The sequence below is a fragment of the Podarcis cretensis genome (genome assembly GCF_951804945.1).
Source record: "Podarcis cretensis genome assembly, chromosome: 4".
NCBI classification, from domain to species: domain Eukaryota; kingdom Metazoa; phylum Chordata; class Lepidosauria; order Squamata; family Lacertidae; genus Podarcis; species Podarcis cretensis.
In genome coordinates, this window is record NC_137173.1 from 37,264,247 (window position 1) to 37,290,226 (window position 25,980).

The 25,980-nt window shown below is 42.4% G+C and overlaps 1 protein-coding gene and 1 long non-coding RNA gene across 3 annotated transcripts in view; one reads left to right on the forward strand and one right to left on the reverse strand.

Moving 5' to 3' along the window:
- CBLB (Cbl proto-oncogene B) overlaps positions 1-19,646 on the reverse strand; it is a 63,209-nt gene extending 43,563 nt beyond the window's left edge. Inside the window, exons 1-3 of one of the 2 annotated variants that reach the window (XM_079974357.1) lie at positions 18,936-19,646; positions 18,164-18,338; positions 9,611-9,861 (exon numbers count right to left, since the gene is read on the reverse strand). In XM_079974357.1, the coding sequence (XP_079830483.1) occupies positions 9,611-9,861; positions 18,164-18,331 (419 nt within the window). In that variant the 5' untranslated portion in view covers positions 18,332-18,338; positions 18,936-19,646. The remainder of the gene's footprint in view (positions 1-9,610; positions 9,862-18,163; positions 18,339-18,935) is intronic. The other variant, XM_079974356.1, reaches the window with a different exon arrangement.
- A 500-nt stretch (positions 19,647-20,146) lies between these two features.
- LOC307215294 lies at positions 20,147-21,809 on the forward strand. The gene is made up of 2 exons (XR_013838435.1): positions 20,147-20,535; positions 20,625-21,809. It is a non-coding gene; the product is annotated as an uncharacterized lncRNA (long non-coding RNA).
- Positions 21,810-25,980: the final 4,171 nt, after the last annotated feature.

Sequence of the window (25,980 nt, forward strand, 5' to 3'; positions counted from 1 at the left end):
CATTCCATACAGATACAGTACAGAAAGTGGAGTGGGGTAAGCAGGGACAGGAAAAAGAAAATCATTAAGTTCTTAGCAGTAAGACTGACTTAATGTATTTAATTTATGCTGCCTATCTTTAAGGTTCTCCCAATCCAAATGTTATCAACAGCTCTGAAACATAAAAGCAACACTCATTTATTAAGTTTAATTGAAGATTGGATACATTTTGATTAGCTTAAGGGGTTTTAGAGGAGGCACTGTTGGTGATTATTTGCACTGCAGACCTTAAAGCATTTACTGTTCTAATCACTGAGAGAAGGAACTAGACCTAGTGATTTTATTCATAAACGGCACCAGCTCATTGCTTCTGCACTGCAAAAACAGTAGTTAACTGGTAATCTTAATAGCTAACTTGGAGGGGAAAGGGTTTAACTCCACAAGCACATTATTATTTATTGCTCTTATCATAGAATAATAATAATAATAATAATAATAATAATAATAATAATAATAATTTATTATTTATACCCCGCCCATCTGGCTGAGTTTCCCCAGCCACTCTGGGCGGCTCCCAATGAGTGTTAAAAACAGTACAGCATTACATATTAAAAACTTCCCTGAACAGGGCTGCCTTAAGATGTCTTCTGAATGTCAGGTAATTCTTTATCTCTTTGACATCTGATGGGAGGGCGTTCCACAGGGCGGGCGCCACTACCGAGAAGGCCCTCTGCCTGGTTCCCTGTAGCCTCACTTCTCGCAATGAGGGAACCGCCAGAAGGCCCTCGGTGCTGGATCTCAGTGTCCGGGCTGAACGATGGGGGTGGAGACGCTCCTTCAGGTATACAGGACCGAGGCCGTTTAGGGCTTTAAAGGTCAGCACCAACACTTTGAATCGTGCTCGGAAACGTACTGGGAGCCAGTGCAGATCTCTCAGAACCGGTGTTATGTGGTCCCGGCGGCCACTCCCAGTCACCAGTCTAGCTGCCGCATTCTGGATTAATTGCAGTTTCCGGGTCACCTTCAAAGGTAGCCCCACGTTGAGCGCGTTGCAGTAGTCCAAGCGTGAGATAACCAGAGCATGCACCACTCTGGCGAGACAGTCCGCGGGGAGGTAGGGTCTTAGCCTGCGTACCAGGTGGAGCTGGTAGACAGCTGCCCTGGACACAGAGTTAACCTGCGCCTCCATGGACAGCTGTGAGTCCAAAATGACTCCCAGGCTGCGCACCTGGTCCTTCAGGGGCACAGTTACCCCATTCAGGACCAGGGAATCCTCCACACCTGCCCGCCTCCTGTCCCCCAGAAACAGTACTTCTGTCTTGTCAGGATTCAACCTCAATCTGTTAGCCGCCATCCATCCTCCAACCGCCTCCAGACACTCACACAGGACCTTCACCGCCTTCACTGGTTCTGATTTAAAGGAGAGGTAGAGCTGGGTGTCATCTGCATACTGATGAACACCCAGTCCAAACCCCCTGATGATCTCTCCCAGCGGCTTCATATAGATATTAAAAAGCATGGGGGAGAGGACAGAACCCTGAGGCACCCCACAAGTGAGAGCCCAGGGGTCTGAACACTCACCCCCCACCACCACTTTCTGGACACGGCCCAGGAGGAAGGAGCGGAACCACTGTATGACAGTGCCCCCAGCTCCCAGCCCCTCTAGACGGTCCAGAAGGATGTTATGGTCGATGGTGTCAAAGGCCGCTGAGAGATCCAGCAGAACTAGGAAACAGCTCTCACCTTTGTCCCTAGCCCGCCGGAGATCATCAACCAGCGCGACCAAGGCAGTTTCAGTCCCATGATGAGGCCTGAATCCCGATTGGAAGGGATCCAAATGGTCCGTTTCCTCCAGGCGTGCTTGGAGTTGTTCAGCAACCACCCGCTCAATCACCTTGCCCAAGAATGGCAGATTTGAGACTGGGCGATAGTTGGCCAAATTGGCCGGGTCTAAAGATGTTTTTTTAAGAAGCAGTTTAATGACCGCCTCTTTCAGCGGGTCTGGGAAGGCTCCCTCACAGAGGGAAGCATTCACCACCCCGCAAAGCCCATCGCCCAGCCCTTCCCGGCTCGCTTTTATCAGCCAGGATGGGCAAGGATCAAGGAGACAGGTGGTCGGTTTCACTCGTCCAAGCAGCCTGTCCACATCCTCGGAGGTAACAGATTGGAATTGATCCCATATAACAGGACCAGACAGAACTCTAGCACTCTCCCGCCCTGTCCCTGCTCCCACTGTGGAGTCTACCTCCTTCTGAATCTGAGCGATTTTATCTGCAAAAAACTTTGCAAAAGCATTGCAGGAGATCTTGGGGTCCCTACCAGGCCCCGGTGGTACAGGTGGTTCCGATAAACTGCGAACCACCTGAAAAAGTCTCCTATTGCTGTTTTCTGCAGATGCAATGGAGGCGGCGAAGAAGGCCCTCTTCGCTGTCGCCATTGCCACTTGGTAGGCTCGACATTGAGCTCTAACCCGTGTCCGGTCTGATTCAGAATGAGTTTTCCGCCACCGGCGCTCTAGCCGTCTCAACGATTGTTTCATCACCCTCAGCTCCGGGGAAAACCATGGGGCTGTCCGGGCTCCATGCAATCGGAGAGGGCGCTTCGGAGCCAGACAGTCAATAGCCCTGGTTAACTCCGCATTCCAGCGTGCCACCAGGGAATCAGCTGAAAGGCCATCAACTTGGGATAAAGCATCCCCTACCACTCTCTGGAAGCCAATTGGATCCATTAAGTGGCGGGGGCGGACCATCCGAATCGGTCCCACCTCCCTGCGGAGGGGAAGGGTTGCGGAGAAGTCCAGTTGCACCAGGAAGTGATCTGACCATGGCACTTCTTTTATTTCGCTTTTAGTTAATGTCAGATCACCAACATCCGTAGAGGTAAACACCAAGTCTAAGGCATGTCCGTGGCTATGAGTTGGGCCAGACTTATTCAGGGACAGCCCCATGGAGGCCATGCTTTCCACAAAGTCCCGAGCGGCCCCTTGTAAGGTCGTGTCGGCATGGATGTTAAAATCCCCCAGGACAACCAAGCTAGGTGTCTCCAGGAGCATATCCGCCACGACCTGAAGCAGCTCGGGCAGGGAATCCTTGGTGCAGCGGGGAGGTCGGTACACCAGTAGGAATCCTGTACTGCCCCTATTGCCCAACTTCCAGAACATGCACTCAGAAAACTGGGTCTTCCCAATAGGACGCCTGGTGCAGACTAATGACTTCCTAAAAATCACTGCAACCCCCCCTCCCCGCCCACATGACCTGGGTTGCTGTGCGTAAGAGAAACCTGGTGGGCAAGCAGCGGCAAGGACAGGCCCATCTGCTTCATCCAACCAGGTCTCTGTCACACATGCCAGGTCAAATCCTCCATCCACAATCAGGTCGTGGATGGCAGTGGTTTTATTCATCATTGACCTGGCATTGCACAGCAACACTTTCAGGTCATGTGGGTTTCCCTTGCTGATTACTGTATCCTTCCGGTCAGGACCAGACCTGGAGGCAGGGATAGTCCTCAAACAACGACTAAACCTGCCTCTTCGGTAATGACATGGTCTGGTCTTAGCATAACTCCTCCTCCTGCCCGTGATCACTGAGATCGGGTGTCCCAATACATCTCCCCCTGTGGAACCTGCCCCACCCAATCTATTGGCTGAGGCCCACTCCCAGGCAGCCATGACCCTTCCCCTTAAAAGGCAAAATACAAACTATATAATAATTTAACAGAATAATAATAATAATAATAATAATAATAAAACAGAACAGAACAAAACAAAACAAAGCAAGGAACAATAGTGCTGACTCAGTGCTTATCCCACCCCAAGCAAAAATAAAATAATGAAATAATATAATATTATAAAAAACAACAACCACCATTTAAAGTGCTGCAAATTAAAAGCAATTAAAACATTTAAAACCATTTTGTCCATTGCTGCCGGTAGCTGCTCAGGCCTCTAAACTGTAGTGGTTGTTGGCTATTTGCAGTATGGTAGCGCTGCAGAGGGTGGCGCTGTGGGTTAAAGCCTCAGCGCCTAGGGCTTGCCGATCGAAAGGTCGGCGGTTCGAATCCCTGCGGCGGGGTGCGCTCCCGCTGCTCGGTCCCAGCGCCTGCCAACCTAGCAGTTCGAAAGCACCTCCGGGTGCAAGTAGATAAATAGGGACCGCTTACCAGCGGGAAGGTAAACGGCTCTGGCCAGAGCAGCGATGTCACGCTGGCCACGTGACCCGGAAGTGTCTCCGGACAGCGCTGGCCCCTGGCCTCTTAAGTGAGATGGGCGCACAACCCCAGAGTCTGTCAAGACTGGCCCGTACGGGCAGGGGTACCTTTACCTTTACCTTTAGCGCTGCAGAGAGCTTGCTGGGGAGACCATGCATTAAAAAGAAAGGGACTCAAAAATAACTTAAACAAGGTTTTAATTACAAAAAAACAAAAACTCCTTATACATTAAATACATTAACTACAAACCAGACCCAACCACCAACCCAACCCCCAGGGTAATGGGAGAGCTAGGTGCTGCTCCTTATATACTACAACCAAATGCTGACACACCTTAATCAGTACAACTCAGCAGCACCTGCTATGTTTCACAGCTGTAAAGCTGGGTCTCGTTATCTTGCTCTGGCCCTTGCTCTGGCCCCTTAAAGACATACACATCGAGTGGAACAATGATGAACCTTTACATTTAAAGAAACCATTCAACAGTGGTAGTGCAGGCCCCGCCCCCTAGGCCGGATGGAGTTGGCAGGAGAGGGAGCGGTCCTCCCAACACCCACGCAAGCAGCAGCAGCCGTGTCCCGGAGGCCTCTCTCAGGCCTCTTATGCTGTGGGTGTGAGTGCAGGCCCCGCCCCCTAGGCCGGATGGAGTTGGCAGGAGAGGGAGCGGTCCTCCCAACACTCACGCAAGCAGCAGCAGCCGCAGCCGTGTCCCGGAGGCCTCTCTCAGGCCTCTTATGCTGTGGGTGTGAGTGCAGGCCCCGCCCCCTAGGCCGGATGGAGTTGGCAGAAAAGGGATTGGTGATTAGGCAGGTTGTAACATAACCAGATTACACACTATTTGGCATCAGAAGGATCACTGCTTGCAAACAATGTGGTGCTTTTAAAAAGGAAAAATATAGTTTGGGCTACATGAACAACAGGGATAACGCAAACATTTACTGTATAGGCGACGACCTCTCATCTGGATACCAACTGAGTCAGCAACAAACTTTATCACTAAATGTCTCGGATCAGCACTGATTTTATTATGAAGCTCTGAAAGCCATTACTGTTCATTCTTCACAGAGTATTAATTAATAGGATTAAAAGTAAAAGATCAATACCATCAGGATGTTGCTTCCTTTTCATATTTCAAATAAAATCTGTGTCTACTCTAAAGTTAAGGCAGCATGCAAACAGCTTCTCTGGGACAAGGATGGAGAAATGTGATCCTTCAGATGTGACGATTGATCATGCTGCCTAGATCCCCAAAACTGGAGGGCCACAAGTCCCCTGTCCTGGATTAACACACACTCATGAAATTTTGACAAAATGATGACACCAAAATACATAATAAAAACAAAAGCAAACCAACAACACCCCCAACATGATCTGAGAAACATATACTAGGAAGAATCCGAGCCACTGCGCATTGCATCAGCCACAGTTTTTTAACACTTCTCAAAGGCACATCCAGAACACACTGCAATAGTAACATCTGGAAATGGCCAAGGCATGCAACATTATGACCAGATCTGTCTTCTCCAAGAAAGGGTGTAGCTGTAGTGGGCACAATAGCCAAAGCAGAACAAAAGCACTCCTGGCTACAGCATTCACCTGGGCATCCAGAGGCACAGCCAAACTGCAAACCTGATCCTCTACAGGGAATGCCACTCCATCCAGAACAGTATGTATTCCCAATCCAGATCAACTTGTCTACTGGCCATCAATACCTCTCTCTTGTCTGGATTGAGCTTCCACCTGTTAGCCATCTACAGTCCATCACGGCATCCAGGCAATGGTTAAAAGGTTCTATAATCACCTGTGTGTTCCTTCATTGCTGTTTTAGTCCTCTTCCTAAGCATTTCATTAAATAACCAAGGAACAGAGTGCAATACAATGAGCAGGGGCACTTGGGAGTGATCCTAGCAACCAATCCAGGTCATCTTCCCATTCCACAGATCAACCAGGGATTTTGTGGGATTGTCAGCTGAATTGGCTGGCCTCCATGTTTTCAGATAAGAATCATTTCTTATTCTCGCTTTTATCAAACTCTTTAACAGCAACTAAATATGCTTAAATTAGCAATTTTAAGAAGTACATTTTAACATTAGAATGCACATAAAACACTCAGGCAATAACTTCATCACTGCAGTATGCCTGGACTTAAGGAGGTTTTGATTTGTTTTTGTCATAGACTGCCAGAATATATTTCTGAAAAAGACAGCAATGTGCCACTTCAAAGTACTTCCTCTTAAAAAAAATTCTACCAGGCTTTCATATTTCTAATTAAGACATTCTGTTCTGAAAAACTGTTCAAATAAGCAACATTAAGTTACAACTAAACACAGCTTAGGGATATTTATTCACCAGTTTGAGCTCTCCTTTGCCATGCATTGTAAAGTTCACAAAGGATTAGCCATACCTATTTTAAAAACATTTTAAAAAATGTTTTAAAAACATTACCCTGTTCGCTTTAACAGGGAAATGATTTGTGCGACAACAGGAAATAAACTGAGAAACACTGGCCATAACAAGCCAACCACAGTTTGTTACATGAATATAAATGCAGGACCTCATGCTTCTAGTTATGTATGTCAGTGGTCCAGTTCAGATGCAAGAACCTAGCACAAGCCTCAAGTAAATGTGCCTTCCCCTCCCCCTTTGTATGCAAGGGAGAAAGATCAAAGCTTTCACTAACAGTAACAAACTGTAGTTTCTTGCTGTTTTCAAGTGGCAAATGGTAATTTATTCAACCAATTTTATTAATAAGCTAGGAAACGTCAAAACTCCTCCTACTGAACACAAATAAGGGGGAGCAAGCTTGCCTGAGCATGTGCCAGCTCATCCATGGTATGTTGTTACATCTGAACTGAGTCACTAACATTGAGTAAGAAGAGGTCCGTCATCATGAAGAAGACAGTGTTCATCTACCCTCTCTCAAAGAAAGTGAAGACCCAGATCAGTATACTACTCACTTATGTTTCCACTGCTTCTTGGTTTTTGTAGTTGCTCTCTAATATGGAGGCAGAAGTGGGACTTGCAAATAAATATACACAGTGTTCCCTTTCAGTGTTCATGCCGGGCAATCACTTCCTCTTTCAAGATACAGGCCACTTTCCAATTGCATGTGTTTGGCACGCATATGAACTCTTCTGCACACTGTTTTTGCCATGAAAAGGAAGCAGGATAGAATAGGGCGGGCTTAAGCGCATCCCACTGATGCGCACGGTGCATCGGAATGCAACCCCCAAACAAATGGGTAGTTGCCTGTACTCCGTTTCGTTCCTCCTCTTTCTTGATTTTCCACCCCCACTCCAGCAAGACACTGAGCATCCTTAAGATTTCATTAGGTTGGGTTGTGGTGGCAGCAGAACTTAGGGTTGTTGTTTTTTCTACATCTGTAAATGTCCAGGTTCACTGAGAATGCTTATTACCTGCCTCTTGTTGTTTCCCAAAGCTAGATTTATAAGAAGTACAATCCAATGCAAGTTTAGCGAGAAGTAAGTCTGGATTCAATGGGATTTATTCCCTACTAAGTATGTTTCGGATAGCAACCTACATCATCTATTTCCATTTGAATTTTACTTGGCATCACTCAATGATGCATACATTCAAATGCAACACCACATGGTGCTAGCCACAGTTATTATAGAAAAACTTCCCCACTCTTAAACCTGTGTTTTGAAGTGACGTTTTCCCCTGCATCTGACATTACATGAGATCTACAAACTGTGTAAGGATTTTATAAAGAAAGGGAAGGAGGAGGAATGTCCCTGTCAAATGCAAAGTAGCATGACTAACTTGCTATTTGCAGCTTGGCCTATTAAAGTCAACAACAGAACTTTGAGAATGAAAGAGTATCATAAGCACTACTATTTTACTATGCTCTTTAACACACACTCAAAAGTTCACAAATGCTCCATTACACATAAACTCTTTATGGGTGCATTTGTTTTAAGTCAGAAAAGAACACCCTTTCCATAGTTTAAAAAGCTTTGAGACATTAATTTCCATTTGAATCTTCCACCCATGCTTAACATCAACGCCCCTTCACTCTTGCATGATTCCTTCACAAAGCAACATTCTTAATTATTATATTCTTTCCTGCTATTTTCTCAAGCACATACAAAACTTAATTTGCTCAGAAAATAATTTCACTCAAATCAATATATGAAGTAGCTTTTCTTGCCACTAGGATTCAAGACTAAAATACCTAGTATTAATGCCTACTCTTTTCAATAAATGTTAAGCTCCATGACACAACTTTGGCAGGATCTCTACAGGCCACAAAGGACATGAAAGAAGAACAAATAAAATCAGAAATAAAAAAATGTCCAATAAGTACTTTTAACTGTGTGTGTTTGCAACAGTGATTAAGTCAGATTTTTTGGTGTACCATGAAGACTGTAGAATTGCTTCTGCCCTGGAGTGGGATAAACTAAGAAACCTTAGCTTCCTGTTACTTTCAAAACCAGGAATCATGTTTTTTTCGCTAACTATCCATGATAGCTATCCCTAAGCCTTGGTTGTTACTGGCTTGCCAATTGTACAACAAACAATAATTTCTGGTTCAGATATAATGGGAAGCTAAGGCTTCCTGGTTTTCTACAACAGAGAAAGAATGTTGGGGCTATGTATGCTGCTGTATGTTGGGGCTATGTCAATATGCTGCTTGTTCACAAGAAACCATGATAAGCCAAAATGATTGGCTTATTATTAAGTATGATCATTGTCACCAACACCTTACTTCATGAAACCAGGAAAACAAGTGTCACGTTAATATTTTGGAAGTGTTGACAAATCCAGCACCAAACTCATATTGGCCAGAAAGCATCTCCAAAACTATTTGACATAAATACTGAATGGAACTACTCCATTCCACTTTCAAATTTCCAAATGCATAAGCAGGGTCACCAACATGGTTCCCAAAGGGAGACATGCACCCAAGAGTCCTTCCCTGGTACCCTCAAGGTCCCTCTCTGCACTGAAATTAGACTTGAATATGCATTCTATTGAAACCAATAGAATAGGGTGCAGTGTGTGCTTGATTGCAGAGTGTGTTTGAACCCATAGCTGTTTCTCCAGTTTGCATATATGCCCATAGGTCCAAAAAGATTGGTAACCCTGCTGTTAGTTTATATGTGTCATAAAAGCAAACCTCCAACTCTGGCACTCTAAAGAGGCTATATTCCTATACAATATGAACTGTACATAAAAAGTAAGACTTCATAAGAAAACAGTTGCATCAGAAGTTCACTTAAAAGCTATGAATACTATAGAAATTTTTAAAATGCAATGAGTTACTAGTTGACCGTCAGGTCACTGTTTTCAGAAAATAAACATTATGTCCTCAAATAATTAAGTATCCAAATACTGCTGAAATATACAAATAAAGTTATACTAAAATTGACCATGACCAATGGGCCAAACAAAGTTTTCTTACCTGTCCTGTGATTGCTCTTCATACATCCTCTCTTTCCCCTCTTTAAAAAGTCTTATAGCCCGTTTTGATTTTTTCATGAGACTGTCAATATAGATTTTAAAATATTCATTTTCACTGAGCTGTGCAAGTTTCTGGTTGTCGTCATACTTGCTCAATATAAGTCGCAAGTGTTGATAGGTATCTGGTAAAATGTCAAGTATATAAGGTGGGCTGTTTTTCAGCTGAAGTTTGGGGTTCTGACACAGTCTCACCTAGAACCAAAGAACAATTAAATTTTACGTGAATGATAAATTATCTAAATGGATAAAACTTTACTGTATATCAAAGACAGCATCTGGAAGCATATATTTAAGCCAAAACATTGTATAGTGTCCCAAGCAATCCTAGCTTTGCTGATGAAACAAGAACCATTTGATCAGGAATGCGCTGCAGACATTTGTAGCATGGAAGAACATAAAATAGCTAATTTCAAACGTACAGGAAAACAACAGCTTTCACACTCCCTCCTCCCACCTCTTCTTTCATTCCTGCAAGGAAACCCAATCTCGATTTGAAAACTAAGAATACCACATGATGTCCAAACTTGGGGGGCTGAAACATGGTTTGATCCTGGTTCAGATGTCACATGGAAATATGGCTAGTTCAAAATCAAGAACAAATGCTTTCTATTTCCTGGTGGACATGAAAGAAAAGTAGAGGAGTGGATGTGAACCCAATGCCCACTGCAGCTTATTCTTATACTGGGAAACGATTTCCTGTTACCTCTGAACTGATTCAAGTTGTCAAAGTGAATGGAGTTGACAAGACGAAACATTCAAATAAGACTGAAAAATATAAATCCCAAGCAACAATTGGAAGCAGTGTCCAAGACCAATGAGTTGTATATCAAGTGAAGTAAAAGAACTACAGAACACATAACTGATGCCAGGTTAAAGACATTAAAATTTAGGGGGGAAATTTAACAGTCTTTTAACATTGTTTTCACTACCGGTGTGACTAAGTATATTTATGAGGCAACAGATGATGATGTCACACTATGAAAGAAAGGAGCTACCATTCGCGGAATGAGAGTTGTACTCATACAAGTTCAGCTCTTCATTCAAGATGCAACAATGCTGGATGCTATCCATTGCTGACATAAACTTCAATAAAGATTTTAGCGATATAAACATGTGAAAAGCTATCAACAGCAGGAATGCATAAATAGAAAACTACTGAAATCAAGACTGAACCAAGACTTAAGATGAAAGGGGGAATATATATAAAACACCACTGTTAATTCTACATCCTATGACAGGCATAGGGAAACTCTGGGCCTCCAGATGTTTGGGACTACAATTCCCATCATCCCTAGCTAACAGGACTAGTGGTCAGGGATGATGGGAATTGTAGTCCCAAACACCTGGAGGGCCAGAGATTACCTATGCCTGTCCTATGAGGATGATCCAATACCACAAATATATGCATTAACATATATGCATTAACAATAAGCAAGAAGTCATCAGCTACTGCAATAAAAAAACTGACCGATTCAACTGTAGCTTAGTTACCAATTACAAAACATGCTCCAAACTGAGGAAACATTTATTCTGGTAGTAAGTGTTTATTAACTTTTACTGGTTGGATTTTTCTTTTCTAGTAAGCACCTAGTGTTTTAAGTAATATGTAATTAAACAACAACATGCATGCAACAAGTGATAAATATTTTCCTGACTGCAACAAAATTATGCAGGAAATAAATATTTGGCCAGTTAAAATGTTAGCAAGGGTCAAATATCTGGTTCTGTGAAATTACAATATTGAGCTTTTGAGGGAGAAGAACCACAATATTTGAAGCTGCACGCTCCTGCTTCAGACTTTATGAGGATTGAGAGCGTCTGGACCAGGCTTCTATGAGATCTTTGTTCCAGGCCAGTGTGGTGTAGTGGTTAGAGTGGGAAACCAAGGCGCAAATCCTCACAGAGCCACAAAGCCCACTGGGTAACCTTGAGCCACTCACAGTATCTCTCAGCCTAACCTACTTCACAGTGTTAAATGGAGCTGGAGGGGAGTGCATGTGCCACCTTATACTAATAATAATAGTAATAATAGGACCTCTGAAGCAATCTACCTTAAACCATTCTTCCAAAGGGCTAACTCCATCCCAAACTGAAAATGCTAAGTCACTGCTGGAAAAAATGTAAAGACTGAAGCACTTACTTCATCTACTAACAAAATACTGAGCAGCAACCCAGTCATAGATTATGCACTCTCAGAGCTCCATTTCTAACTTTTAAGTGTGAAATTTGAACACACAACTCCTCCAGCTACTCTTCTTTAAATATTATGTAGTGTCCACAGTGGAAACATAATCTCCTACTGGAATTAGCAGCAACAACAATATCTGAGCACGGTGGGATTGGATATTTTACATCATACCCTAGTCAAATCATTGGTCTATCCAGTTTAGAAACTGAGATATGAAAGCTAGGAGCTAAATGGCACCTTAAACCTAGGTTATGGGCTCAACAACAGAATTTCTGCACTTTTTTATAACAAGAATACAAAGCTGAAAATGAATGAACTGCAGCTAAAATCTTATGTTCATTTTTCACATGGTCTAGTCCTCATCTGAAGACTTCAAAAAACAAAGCCATGCTTCCCCTGCCTGCCCCCCTAATATTCTTAAGAGGCTGGAAGTGGGGAGGCAGAAAAAGGTCCTCCTTTCCTTCCACTCTGCAGACAAGCCCTGGATTCTCCCTACACTCCCTTTCCTTCATATAAATATATCTTTTTGGCACCAAAATGAACACATATTAAAGGCCTTTACAACTGATGGCAGAGACACACACCTTGAGTGTTCAGTTCGCAAACCTAAGATTTAAGGGTCCTCCAATGATCCCACTCCAAAATTTGTGAGAGTGTGAGGTAGATAACTGGCTATTGTATTTCAAATTAAACGCACATCATACATTAAAAGTACATTAAACATGACAACTTAAACCTAAACAAAACATGTTGGGTTTAAAAGAAAAGAAAGTTTTTAGGTCCCCAATCCATGCACGTTTTACTTGGGACGAAGCCCCTCTGAACTTGGTTGGGATTTACTTCCAAGTAATAGTGGCAATTTTAATCTGAAATCTTAGGCGCAGTACTGCACCCTGAACTCAGAAACTGCTCGCATTTATGAAATTCCCGGTCACAAAACGCGTAGAACAATGGGAGTTTCAAATGTTGGGTTTATCTAGTTCTATCTAGATAGCTCTTCAGTCTTTCAGTCAGGTGGTATTCTGAACCCTACCTGGAAAGGCCAGGGATAGAACCAGGAATTCTGTGTGCAAAGCAGATGCTCTACCACTGAGCTGTAGCCATCCCCTATTCTTACACTGTGTGTTAGCTTTCTTTTATTGTCATCCAGCCTGGAGGCCAGATGTCAAGCAGAAATGCAAGATATAAATATTTTAAATAAACAAGCAAAACATCCAAGTGGCTTTTCAAACTGTAATTAGCCTCTCCTATGTAGTGTATGCAATTTGTTTATTTCACATTATACAGTTCTACATTTGCCATCCATATAGATTTATACTGTCTGACATGTAGAACGTAGCACTGGACACAAACTTACTGAATCCAATCAAATTCAGGCAGCACAATCAAAATGCCTATTACCTTCTGCTTACATAATAAGGTACTGAAATGAACAATAATTTGTGTAGCTTCCAAGAGTTCCAAACACTGCCTCCAAAGTTGTCTAGGGATGTTTCTCTCCACCACTATCACCACCAAAAAACAGCATTAACATCTCAAGGGATTGTGCTACCATCTCTTAGGACACAGGATATCACACCATTCCTGCAAGGAATTATTAATGGCTTGTTTTAACAGACTTTTATTGCATATCTCTTATTATGAAACTTTTTAATATGGAGCTATGGACAACAATCTGTCATTTTTGTTATGAAATGCTTGGAGTGAAATATATACAGAAAAACTGCATAGTGACTATTTAGATATTTAAAAGATAAACCATCATTTTAATTTGTATAGTGATTTTTTGTAGAATATGCAACAAACTTGTGCTTATCTATCAGATCATCTGGACGATAAAGAACAGGCTTTTAAATACAGCTCCAAACCAGAGAAGCCTTTGGCACTATGTGACTGAAAATGAACCATGGCAAGCCTTACCCTCATGTGCCACATGCATGGGAAGGAGTTTAAAAGCTTCCACTTTCAGTTCAGTAAAATCTGATGTGCCCGTTACCTAAGGTAGTGGTGGTGGAGGGGGGGGGAGTAGCTTAATCTAACTATATTTGGAGCAAACATGATTCTTTTTCTTAACTAAGCATTGGTAGAATAAGCCAAATTTCCCCAAATTTGGCATAAAGGCTTCATTCGCAACACATGCTATGTGAAACTACAGCTTACCATTACCAGGACCACACAAACATGTGGATTCCTAGAGAGAAACTTGCAGCCACAGCCACTTTATTCCTCCCTGCTCTGAGCCTTTGGCTGATTAACATTCTATGCTCTTTTAAATGTGTTTTTTTTTGGGGGGGTTGTTTGTTTTATTATATATTTCGTGTTTTCATTTTGTATTTTTACATTGGAATCTCCTGGGGAAGGGCAGTCTACAAATTTAATGAAGAATAAAAAAAAGAAGATGCAAGTTAATATGCTTAAACTCTTTCCCCACTAAGCACATGCTATAGCTAGGAGAAAGCTTAAACACAAGCCTGGGTTTGGAAAACCCACTAAACCAAACACTTACTAAGCTCAATGTGCCAACAAAAAGTCCTGGAGATGACCAAAGCGGCTGTGAATTCCTATTTGGGAGCCCATGCATTTATGTGACCCCAGGAAGCCACAGTTCTGTTTACCATATTGTGCAAACCAAGCTAATGATCTTACTCAAAACAAACTTTCAAAGGGGGGGAGGGTGTAATAAGGGATACCATGGCTTATTCTTATATGGCTGAGTGTTACAATTGTACTTGGGCCAGTTAGACTCTAATCACAAAAACAACCTCATCGTATTGAGCAGTCTCTGGTATTTTCCTCCACAGAATTCTGTTGCAAGAACTGCATTGCAGGATCAAATCATAAGCTGCATTTAATTTTGGAAATGCTTTTACAATCTAGTATTTATTTTAACTATGAAAAAACATCCCTTTGCCATCTGCTAACACAAAAGATGGCTGAATAGTGTTTGTTCAAATGCATCCTCTCCACTACAAGTACCAAATACTCAACTCTAGATACAAATAACAGGATTCTAACATCATGACATCATCCTGTCTGGTATACTTTAATTTAATCTCGAGATAAAATGTGATTAACTGACAAAAGCTTAAATGGGATACATTAAGATCCAACTGAGGACACTTAACCAATGGAAGAGGGGGGTGGGGGAAGGTATAGCATCTAGACTTCCTAAAGCCTTCTGTAAAACAGACCCTATACTCTCGTGGGCAAAAACATTGGCTTGGGCCCTAAAATAAGTTAACTTAAAGAAGTCAATTTGTGACAATTCCCTTGTCACTGTTGGCAGGGGAATCCTCTGGAAAAGACAGAGGGATGAGGAAACTTTTATTTCATGAACTTCCATAAATTAAAGGGATACAAGCCATTGTAGCAAGGCTTTTAAAAATCAAGCAGTAATGATGTAAACAATGAGATCTTTCACAGTTTGCATAGTAACTGAAACAAGAAAACAACATTAGAAAGCTTTCTGAGATTTAGACCTAATACCACTTAGAGAAGAAATCTCAGGTTACATCCCTACATCTGATGAATACTGCTAATAATTTTACATTCCAAGAGTTATAGTACTGAATGCCAGTTATAAGGCATTATAGAAGTTATGTCCAAATTAAACCTTACATACACAATTTAACAATACATTAATTTTAGACCTGAATAACAGTATCTTTTTGCCATTCAGAACACACCTGCTAAAGTCTATACCCACAAGGCAACTTCCTGTTCTCCTAGATTACAGCTACAGCACACAGACACAAGTACTGTAATTAAATCTGGGCTCACTTACAGCTGTATGGATAGGGCCACTGTAATGAACTACAGTATTGTATTTAGCCATTCTATGAACCGATACTATGTTAATACTGGTCATTCATACTACTTTTGAAGTGTCAGCAAATCAGTGCTTAGGATGGGGCAACAATTGCTGCTTCAGAGAAACACCTTAAGTATGATGTTACTATAACCAAATACGGATGTATAATTCAGTAAATTAATCAGTCTGCTTCACCACTAACTGTACATATATCACAGACAACTGTGATTGTTTCCATCATACGTTTGTTTAGCACTACCAGTTTGCTACATAAATAGGATAGAGGTAACATGCCATGGCGGCTTGCTATTTAAAGTTATAAACCTAAAAAAAACCTTACTTGGACATCAGTCCCATTGAAATCAGATAAATATGGTTAGCAAGATTGGCAAGATAAAGCTGTGAGGAAGTGACAGTGCTAGATATAGAAACAATGCACAAGGGATAAATGAACCTAGGTTCACAAAGGGCAACTAAAAAAAATCCTCATTTTCCTCCAGGAAGGCTTTGGGGAAGAAATATGAATGTAAAAAAAAGGAAATGTTAAAAATGAAATCTTAATTTAATAGAAACATGTTAAAAGCAAAAAGATATCTGCATCTTTAAACTGAATACATTAAAAAAAACCTGACCCATGGAACTCAAACAGCACAATAAGGAATGTCTATATTATCATGGCCTCAATGTATGTCACAAAACGAAGATCCACAGTGTCTGTAGAGATGTCTGCTTTGTGTTATGGATTGAGCAGCCCAACTCTAACTATTTTTTACTCAAGTTCTACTGAATCCAACTGGAGCTACTCTGGAAAGCATGGCCACAGATCAATGGTAGAGCTCATGTTTGTTATGCAGAATATTTCAGATATGATCCCTGACATTTCTAGTTAGAAGGATTATATAGCAAATGAAGTGAAAGACTCCACCTGAAAAAAGCCTAGAGAGCTACTGCAAACAGGACTGGACTAAATTGACAAATAGTATGAACTGTTATAAGGTAGACATGAACTGGTATAAGATGTTAGTCTCAAGTAATGTCCATAGCACTGCAGCCTAAGCAATGCAGTTTTCTCAGTTCTCACGTTATGGATTTTGTACTGTATAAAGCAGGCACAAAAGTGTAACTCCAGAAAGAAAAGAGGGTTGATGATCAACTTGCATGGCATAAATTATGGAAAATCTATAGGATATCTAAACTGAGACTAAAGTAACTTGCCCTAATCAGGTAGGTAGATAAGGTATTACAGGCACACACTTTAGCCTGAATTACTGCCAGTCTTAGCAGTAGTAGTAACCTTTAAAGTTGTTCTGAAATCTCTAGGCTGGCAACACATACAATCAGAACTTGAGTTCCAAAGAAGTTTATTTCTAGACTTCAACACCAGGAATCAAATGTGCGACTTTTACGCAATACATTAGTCTTGAATTCCAAGTTAAGGCTTGATAATAATTGTAAAAGGCCTAAGAATCAGTTGTGGCTATTTAAGCATCTTCATTGAGACATTTATTGCTTGACAAATGAAAGTCCTATTGCTCTCTCAATAAACGTTCACTTCAAAGTTGTAAGAATTCCACCTAGTTATATGCAATAATATTCTTTACCTATATAAAAACTTCATATATTCATTGTAGGTGAAATACCAGCCATAAAGCCATGAGTAAAGACTATTCTTTTGTTTTACGAATTTAATGCCAACTGATGTTGCTTGTTCAGTTGTGAAGGATTAAAAAGAAAGCCATCAATCATCCTCATAGCCAATGCTGCACACTTAATTAAATATCTGTCCTGTTGCCTTAGTAATGAACCATATTTTTCTGCAGTGAGAAAAGGGATGTTGCATACAACTTAGTAGAAGTTGCAATGACTAAACGTGCTAACTATTCTACAACAATATTTAACAAAATAAGTGATTCAGATTCAGAAACAGGTTAACAGATAATTTTTGAGTCGTACACCATGCCTCCATGGTAAACAGCTCTCCAATAACTATTCAAGAAATCACATAATACATTTTAAGGAACCATTAAAATTGAAAGCCAAGGCCATTAAGTTTTGCTCATTCCTACGAGAGAAAGCAGGGGTTTTTTTATTCCCCTAAACTGCAAATTGAACTGCATGCATATGATTAACGTAAGAGTGCTTCACAACTTGATTACCTTAACTGAAGTTTCATTTTCAAGAAGATATTGTAACAACATGCTCCAGTGGGGAACCAAAGAACATTTGGTTCACAGGAAACAAGCTGCTTATTCACAACCCTACAAATCTCTGCTATTTAAAGAACTGTGCTTATCAAAAGGTACATTTAAAACAAATGTATTTTTCCCTCTTCTGTATTAAGGAGAAAACATGAGCCACGGTTAAATGGGGATCTGCCATAAATGTGAAAACACTCACTCTTTCCAAACAAGGACACAAACTGATCTGACCATACATGTACACATATAAATAGTCTTGACTATTTTCTGGTACAAGGACTCAACTGACAGACTCACCACTTTATCCATTAATTTCCAAGTTTTTTCTACAGTCCTGCGATCAGCAGCTGCTTGCTTGGGGGGGCCAACTGCATCCTGAATAGCATCAATGAAGCCCAGAATACGCCCTTTGCGGGGGTTTCCTCCTCGGCCACCTGGGTTCCGGCCGTTGAGGGAATTGGCCATCTGGGATCTTAATGTTGTAAGAAAAAGAAGAGTAATGTATAATATCATGAAATTTCCTCACCCAAACTGACACCCACACCCCACCTTCAGCTAATCACCAAAGGGCAAACACACAGTATAGTGAAAGACCAGGTTAACTTTTGATTATAAGCCCCCCTCCCATCACCCACCCATGGTAACTTTTAGTCAGAAGGAAATGATCTTTTATGGATCACGTCATACACAGTCACTGACGGTACCTTTGCACAACTTATGGAAATATACCGCTTTAACAATCTTTCCAAAAAAACAACAACCCCACACCACCGATTTTACCCATCAACTTCCTTAATACCTTCAAAATTTAAAGACACTGGTGAACAGTGATAAACACTCTCCTCCGTTTTTTAAGTTCATGCTTTGTCTCCCTCCTACATGCTCTCATAGATAAATGATTAATGTCCACACATGGTTTGCAAGGGCCACACAACACCCAATACCTAACCAAGGCACTGGTGGTGGTTGTTTTCAAGTGGCAAGTTCCCAAACACCAAGTCTGGGTGGGGTGGGGATTTAAAACAAATAAATACAATAAAATCTCTTATGCCAGCTACATTCAATATACCTACAAGTTAGCAACCTGGAGCGATATTTGTAGATATGTATTCTTAAAGTGTGGTTTTTAAGGGGGGGAAGAGGTGGGGGGGGGAGGAAAATCCAAAGGAAAACGTTGCTAGTTTTTGTAGATCCCAACTCTCTCCAATGTCAGTTTCAAGCAGCAGCGAAGTCCTCCCTCACGGGGAATGTCGGAGGGGTCGGGGTGAAGAAAGAGGACCCCCCAAAATCAGCCCCTGACGAGTCTCTCTGGCCCCCTCACTTTGTTCCTTCTCTTCGCGGAGCCTCCCGTCCTCCTTCAGGCACACGCCATCCCTCGGCGCAGCCCGCCCTATTAAATCCCAGCAGTTTTCCTGGTTCCGGTTGCTGGTCGGGCGCTTTCTGTCCCTCGCAGCAACAGCAGCGGCGGGCGCCGCCGCCACACGGCACTCTCCCTTCCTCGAAGCCTCGTCCCCCGCCCGGAGCCTCAGGGGCGAGGACTGCAGCAGCACAGCCAACAAAGAGGACGGGACGCCGCTCCCCACCACAGTCTGTGCCGTCGCTGGGGCTCCGCGGGGAAACATGGGGGGCTAATCCGTCCCGGCGGGCCCGTCGTCGTCGCCGCCGCAGCCGCCGCCGTCTCCTCAGCAGCAGCAGCCCCGCTGCCCTCGCTCATCGCTCTGCCCCGGTGAGGGGCGTGCGGGGGCGGCGCTCGAGGGGCCGGGCCGGGCGGCGCTAGGACCCGCCCGCAGCCGAGCCCTCCTCGGGAAGAGGCGAGCGAGTGGGCAAAGAGCTCGTGCAGCCGGCGGCACCGCGCCTGCGTACTGTGAGGGAGGAGGGGGGCGCCTCTGTCTCTCTCTAACGGTGCTAAGGTTCAATTCCCTTGACATTACCCAATCAAAGGTGAGCGCGCGACTGCGATGGGGGGGGGGGAGTCAGGAGGAGGAAAGAAAAGCCCAAGCTGACAACTTAGTAAGGCTCCCCCCCACACACCCCGCCCAACTTTAAGAATTCTGGGGGCGGGGGAGGAGGGGGCAGTTTGTTGGTCCTCCAGTTCCTGACTGATAAGGATATAGGCCAATAAGAGGACGGAGAAGGACTTCCGGCGCTGGGGGGGGGGCTGTTTTCCCCCCTCCCTCCTCCTTTCCCGACTGTGATTCATGAATCGGGCCGAGGGAGCCAAAGGAACTTCGTCTCCGGAAAGTATACGCGGGTCTGTGGGAGTGAGGAAAGCAGGTGAAAGAGGACCGAGGAGGCCGGCGGGGGGCGGTATGATAGAGACAAGGAAATGTATCCGGTTTTTGAGGCAAGGGAGGCTCATGGGAATAGGAATAGGCACCGCCTCGGGGGGAGTCTGGATACGGAGTGTTACGTAAGGACCTCTGCGTGTTTCTTTGCTCCGAAGTAAGCCCTTCCACTCCGGATTCAGTAGCGTGTTAGCAGGCCTACCCCACCCCGGCCATCGTACTGGTTCAGGTTCCGCGGGCAGTTGAATCCTAAACACATTTGCTCAGAGTTGACTTGACGCTCTTCCCAGGCACACTCAGCCTGCAGGGCTTCGCTTCGCATTAGGATTGCGGGGCACGAAAAACGCAGCAAAGCAACTCGACCTCGGGAGCCTTTACTCAGAGGTGAGTGCCGCTGAGGTCAAGTGGGCTTGCTTCCCGAGCAAAACTTGCACGTCAGTTTTCAACATTTCCTTCCCTCCCATCTGTTCCAGGCGACATCAGGTTGCCATCCTGTCGACATGCCCTAGGGAGTAAAACCCACACGAACTCTCAGCAGTGCCTACTTCTGAGGAAACAGACATGCACAACCTTGTGTGCCGCAGAAATCACCCTAGGCCTGCCTGTCAATCAATGGCTGAGGTCTCCTGCGCATCGACTTGGAAGTAAGCCCCACTAAATTCAGCAGGGCAACTTTAAAAGTGTGCACTGCACAAGTTTCACTGCTCCCCATAGAACAGCATGCGTGGTTTTCCCCCCAGTGTCTCTTTTTACTTGATCTCGCCCACCAAAGTTAATAGTGTGTGAATTCAAAAAGGGCGCTTTGAAGCAATGTGTTTAACTCGCAGCAACCCAGAGTTAGATCAAAGTGCCAAAAGGGTGATTAAGGAAGGGGAAAATGTTTTCATTTAAAACATAATCTGTGATATTAATGTTGCTTTCTTGGAGTTAAGAATTCACCATAACAAGTAATCTGTTTACTGTGAGATCCAGTTGATACCACAGATGTTGACCATTAGATGCCAAAGAGTGCCATTTTCACATTTCCATGTGTTATGGTGTCCTAGACCAAAACCAGGTAAGTGAAGCACTGGGCTCTGGGGAGGAGGCACTAGGGCTCTGACAGGGTCCTAGAGTCCTCACAGCTCCTTCTCAAAGCCTAGTTTGCACTTTCCCAGCTTTGGGAAGGAGGTAGGGGAGCTCTTGAGACCTTGCTACACCCTTGTTCCTCCATCCCAAGGCCTGGCACCCGGCTTAGTCAGCTTTGGAATGGCAGAGCAAGGGCTGGTTTGTGTGTGTGTGAAATTTGGCCTTGCTCCCCACCCCCCTAGACTCTTGTCAGTGCAATCTATTCATATTCACTGAGAAGTAAGTTTCACTGTATTCAGCTGTGGTGCTTACACTTAAATGAATTCACATACGAACGTTTGATACCTATATGTATAAACCTGCATTTTTCTAACTAGTACAGAAGTGCCTTAACAATTCAGAGATACACTTCGTGCTTCCACCTTAGCAAGGAAACAGCATACAAATGGGGATATGCAGTGGGGGGGGGGGGGAGAGTAAATTTAAGGAACCACAGAAAGAGGGGAAGTTGAGGCTTGATATGTGAGGATTATTTTTGTTGAAATTTTATTATAAATGAAAATCATAAATAAAAAACTTTTTAAAAGGAAGCAGCGTGCAAATCACTTATTTTTAGGCCTTTCTTGCATGTGCCAATTGCAGATTTTTGAATGTGTGGGTTAAGTACCCTAACAATTTTGAGTCCACCATAAACTAGTCAAGTAATATCAAGTATTTCTATTATATTGGGTAAATTCATATGAAGAAAAGGTAAATCACTTACCAGTACATTTTTAGGGACTTCAGCATTCATCCCTTTTTGTGCTTCTGTTTCTCTTGAATGCATTGCCCAAAACAGTTTATGGGATTTCATTCTGACAAGTGTGAATAAAAATCAGCTAAAAGAGGGCTTTAAAAATATCTTCATCCCTTCAGAGAAACTAAATCTTACTTGGTTTAAACATAAGCTTCATATAGCCTGGGAATAGGAGGCAAAGCGTTTAGATCTGCTGTGTAGATGTAAAGGAAGAACTTCATCCTTCAATGTTTATTTCAAAATGTGTTATTTCCTGAGAGAATAGCTTTCAGCACTTTGGTGAAACTCTCATTTCTTGTCTAGGGGAAATTATTTCCAATCTTCAGCTTGCTGTTTCTGTAAGAAAAATTTGATCTCTCTTGGCTGTCTCAAAATGTTTTGAATTACATTTGTTCTTCAGTATACGGAATATTTGTATAACTTAGTCTTTTAAAAGAGAACATATATAGTAAATCTTTTACTGTGCTTGGAAGTGTTGATATAATCTGACTGTATCTCACTAACAATAGTAGCTGCTTTAATGGTAGTTAGAGCTCAAAACTTCCACCCACTGGAACTCTCCCCTGCTTTTTGTAGATATAGGCCACAACTTGTAACTAATAGAAAGGAATTCAACCTGAATAGCAGGACACTTACTAAAATAAAGAGGGTTATTGTAGCTTTATGAGTTGTCCAAATACATGTTTAGTTTCCTAAAACAAAAACATTTCACTAGCATGTATAGTTTTTAAACAACAAAAAAGAGCAGCATAACATGATCTGGGCTACAATGCTAAAAACAGTTGCTAGGGAATAGGGAATAAACTCCACATCTGCTGGCATTGCTCTGAAGAAGAAGAAGAAGAAGAAGAAGAAGACGGCGGCCAAGCCCTGAGAAGAGAACATTTACAGTGTCTCTGAGCCCTGCCCCAACATTGGGGTCCAGAGGCCTTTCTTTTCAGTAGCATTCAGAATACTGGGCAGATGAAAGTGTACCCCTACCCACCCAATCCTACCACCCATTCCCATTTGTACATACTGCCCCTTGGTGAGCTCTTTTTGGGGTGGGGGACATAAGGTTAGTGGCCAGGGAGGGCATCTTGCTCAAATTTCTCAGACTAGACACTGACCCAGGCTAACTTTACTTAGCTGCCAAAATCAAAGGAATAATCTAATGCTGCAGCTAATGGCACATGTTCGGCTGCACAATAATGCAAGCAGGGTGAAACAACTTGCTTCACATGGCAATATGAGGGTGGCAGAATTGAAGGCAGGAATTGTGTGTGAACTGAGATGCAAGTCTTATTAATGTGAACGCCCTAGTTGGGTAAGGAGAGACAGCCACCCTTTGGACTCTGCTTCAGGCATCAATATACCTCGGGAGGGTATTGCTGGAAACAAAGGGCTTGCACTAAGGTCTGGTTGAGCAGGAAGACTTCACTTTCATACACACACTGCTCCAAAAAGAAATCCCCTTACAAGACATCTTACCTGCACTGCAGATGAATGTGGATTCTGACATTCCTTTGGCTCAAATATGCAAGTGCTGCTCACACACTTGTACATAAATACTCATGTAGGCACATAAAAACACACACACCTGCACACATATAGTAACATATACTTAAAAGTGCACAAATACAAAGTTGGTGATGAGTGAGATGGAACAAGGCAAGGAGAGCCTTTGCTTGCCTCTTCTACATACGCACACATGCATAGCTTGGGCAATTAACTGGCTAGATGGTGCTTTATCTTAGAGTGCATCTGTATCTGCAGGCCAAAGTGTGCTCCCTTCCATTACAATAACACACCACGGAGAGCAGTAAGTTTACATTGAGGCTATAAAAGTACAGGCTCCTTGGGAGCACCTCCCTTTTAATTTATAACATAAAAATGTGTCAACTTAATTTCAAAACATCTTTGCCCCTGAGGGAATACTTTTGTTTTCATTGCCGTGTCGTTCCTTTTAATAATTCCATTCCATCTGCTGAAGCAGGTGCAGAGGGCTCTAACCAAGATGTTGCAATGCATTCTGATGCCTCACACCGCCTCTTTATTTTGTCAAGTCTTCCTTGGAATGTCACAGAAGCTTCTATCACCTGTAACTGCATTCACTACTCAGAAAACTCTTTAAGTGGTGCATAAACATTTATTTCATATTATATCTATATCTATCTATCTATCTATCTATCTATCTATCTATTCTTCAATATGGTAAAATGAAATTTTGACCTTGCATTTATTTTTAAATAAAATATTGAATGATTTCAAAATGTTTCAGTTTCAGTGATGCAGAGTGGCAGTTTCAAATTCTTTCTAGTTTTCACTCTGACTAATATTACGATGCCGCTCAGCCCTTGCTAACTCTCCTTTGCACTCTTTTTTTGGGTGAACTTAAGATGCAGCTCTTGTTATTTTTCAGAATTTAATGCCCAGTTACACATAATTAGTTTCTCTGAAGTTACCAGATGCAGGGTTTCAGTTCTGCTTTTAAAGTTTCATTAAAAAAAAAAAAAACAAAGTACACTGGAATGAAACCTGTTACTTGTAAGAAGTCCTACTGGCATCATTGGTTGCGACAGTTATGTTTTATCTGAAATTATAATTATTTCTGTCTATATTAAATACATTACTGGATATTATTTAATGGGAATCATTTGTATTCAGACTTTCTGTGGCAGTGAATGCGTAGTCTACAACATGAATGAACTCCCTCCCTCAAAAAAAACCCACCAAGTTGCATGCAAACTAGTCATTTTATAGTGCTTCTGCAGAAAGCAGAATTACATTGCTTAAGAGGATAGTAACATGCAATGTAAAGGACATAGTTGAAATTTGTGCAGCTCTAAGGAATATAAAATGAATGGATGTATTTCCAAAACATTAAATTGAAGGATAATGTACCATAACATATTAAAAATGTGTAATAGTCCTACTGGTCTTGTGGGGAGAAATAGTCTGGGGCGAGGGGAAATGTATACTTATGTGCAGCAGGCTGTAGATCATCCTATCAAGCTTCCATAGCACTGTTAATTAAAGTGATTTTATATTTGAAGCAAATGGCTGAACATGTTGCATATCTGGAAAGCTGTTTTAAAGCCATGGGTCTACCTGCCCTAGTGGTTTTCCATGAAGCTCTTAGATGTATCAGTTAGAGAACCTTCCTTGAAAAAAGGAGCTTGTCCACTGCTGTTTCTATCCACTTGAAATATGTGGCCTTTGGGAATGTTCCAGAGCACATTTTTAGTTCATGTAGGACAGTAGTAATGCAACTTGTGATTGGCCAGTATCCCACACAAACGCATGAATCTTCTGCAAAGGTTCAGTGGCTGAGGTTCAGGATTTGCCAGGAAGCCAAGTCAACGTTGAAACTTTAATTTGTAGAAAGTGTGAAAACCAAAGCCACTGAATATTATTTACCCTAGGATATTTGGATAAATTTATTGCACTGCCAAATTATTAGGACCACTGCTGGGTGGTCTTAGGTAAATCACTGCCTCATATTCAACCCATGCAGATTCATAGGATGTAGATCACAAAGCACCTTTCACAATCGAGAGTGATTCAAAACATTTGCAAATTGAATGACCACATGAAAAAGAATGAATAGCATTTATGAATACAGATTTTCATTACTGGGATCCAAAGCCATTACATTCAATCAATGGTTTGCTGTTAGCCAATGTTGCTGTTACAAACCTGGCTACAATCAACAACCATGATAGTGCAGGGTTTCTGGTTACAGGGAGAGCGGTTGGAGCAAACAGGGATATTGTTGGGATTTCACATTATTGGGATGTGAAATTCTCTGAATGAGTTCCTGTGTTTGGGAGTGGATTTGAAGCAAACACCTAGCAGAAGGTGTGGTGCATTTGAGGCCTGCAGCCAGTATATTAATATTGATTAAGGATTAATCTTCCCTTTTAGGGTTAAGCAGTTCATATTTATGCAGCTGGCACCCAGCAAAATGATTTTACAACTCTATA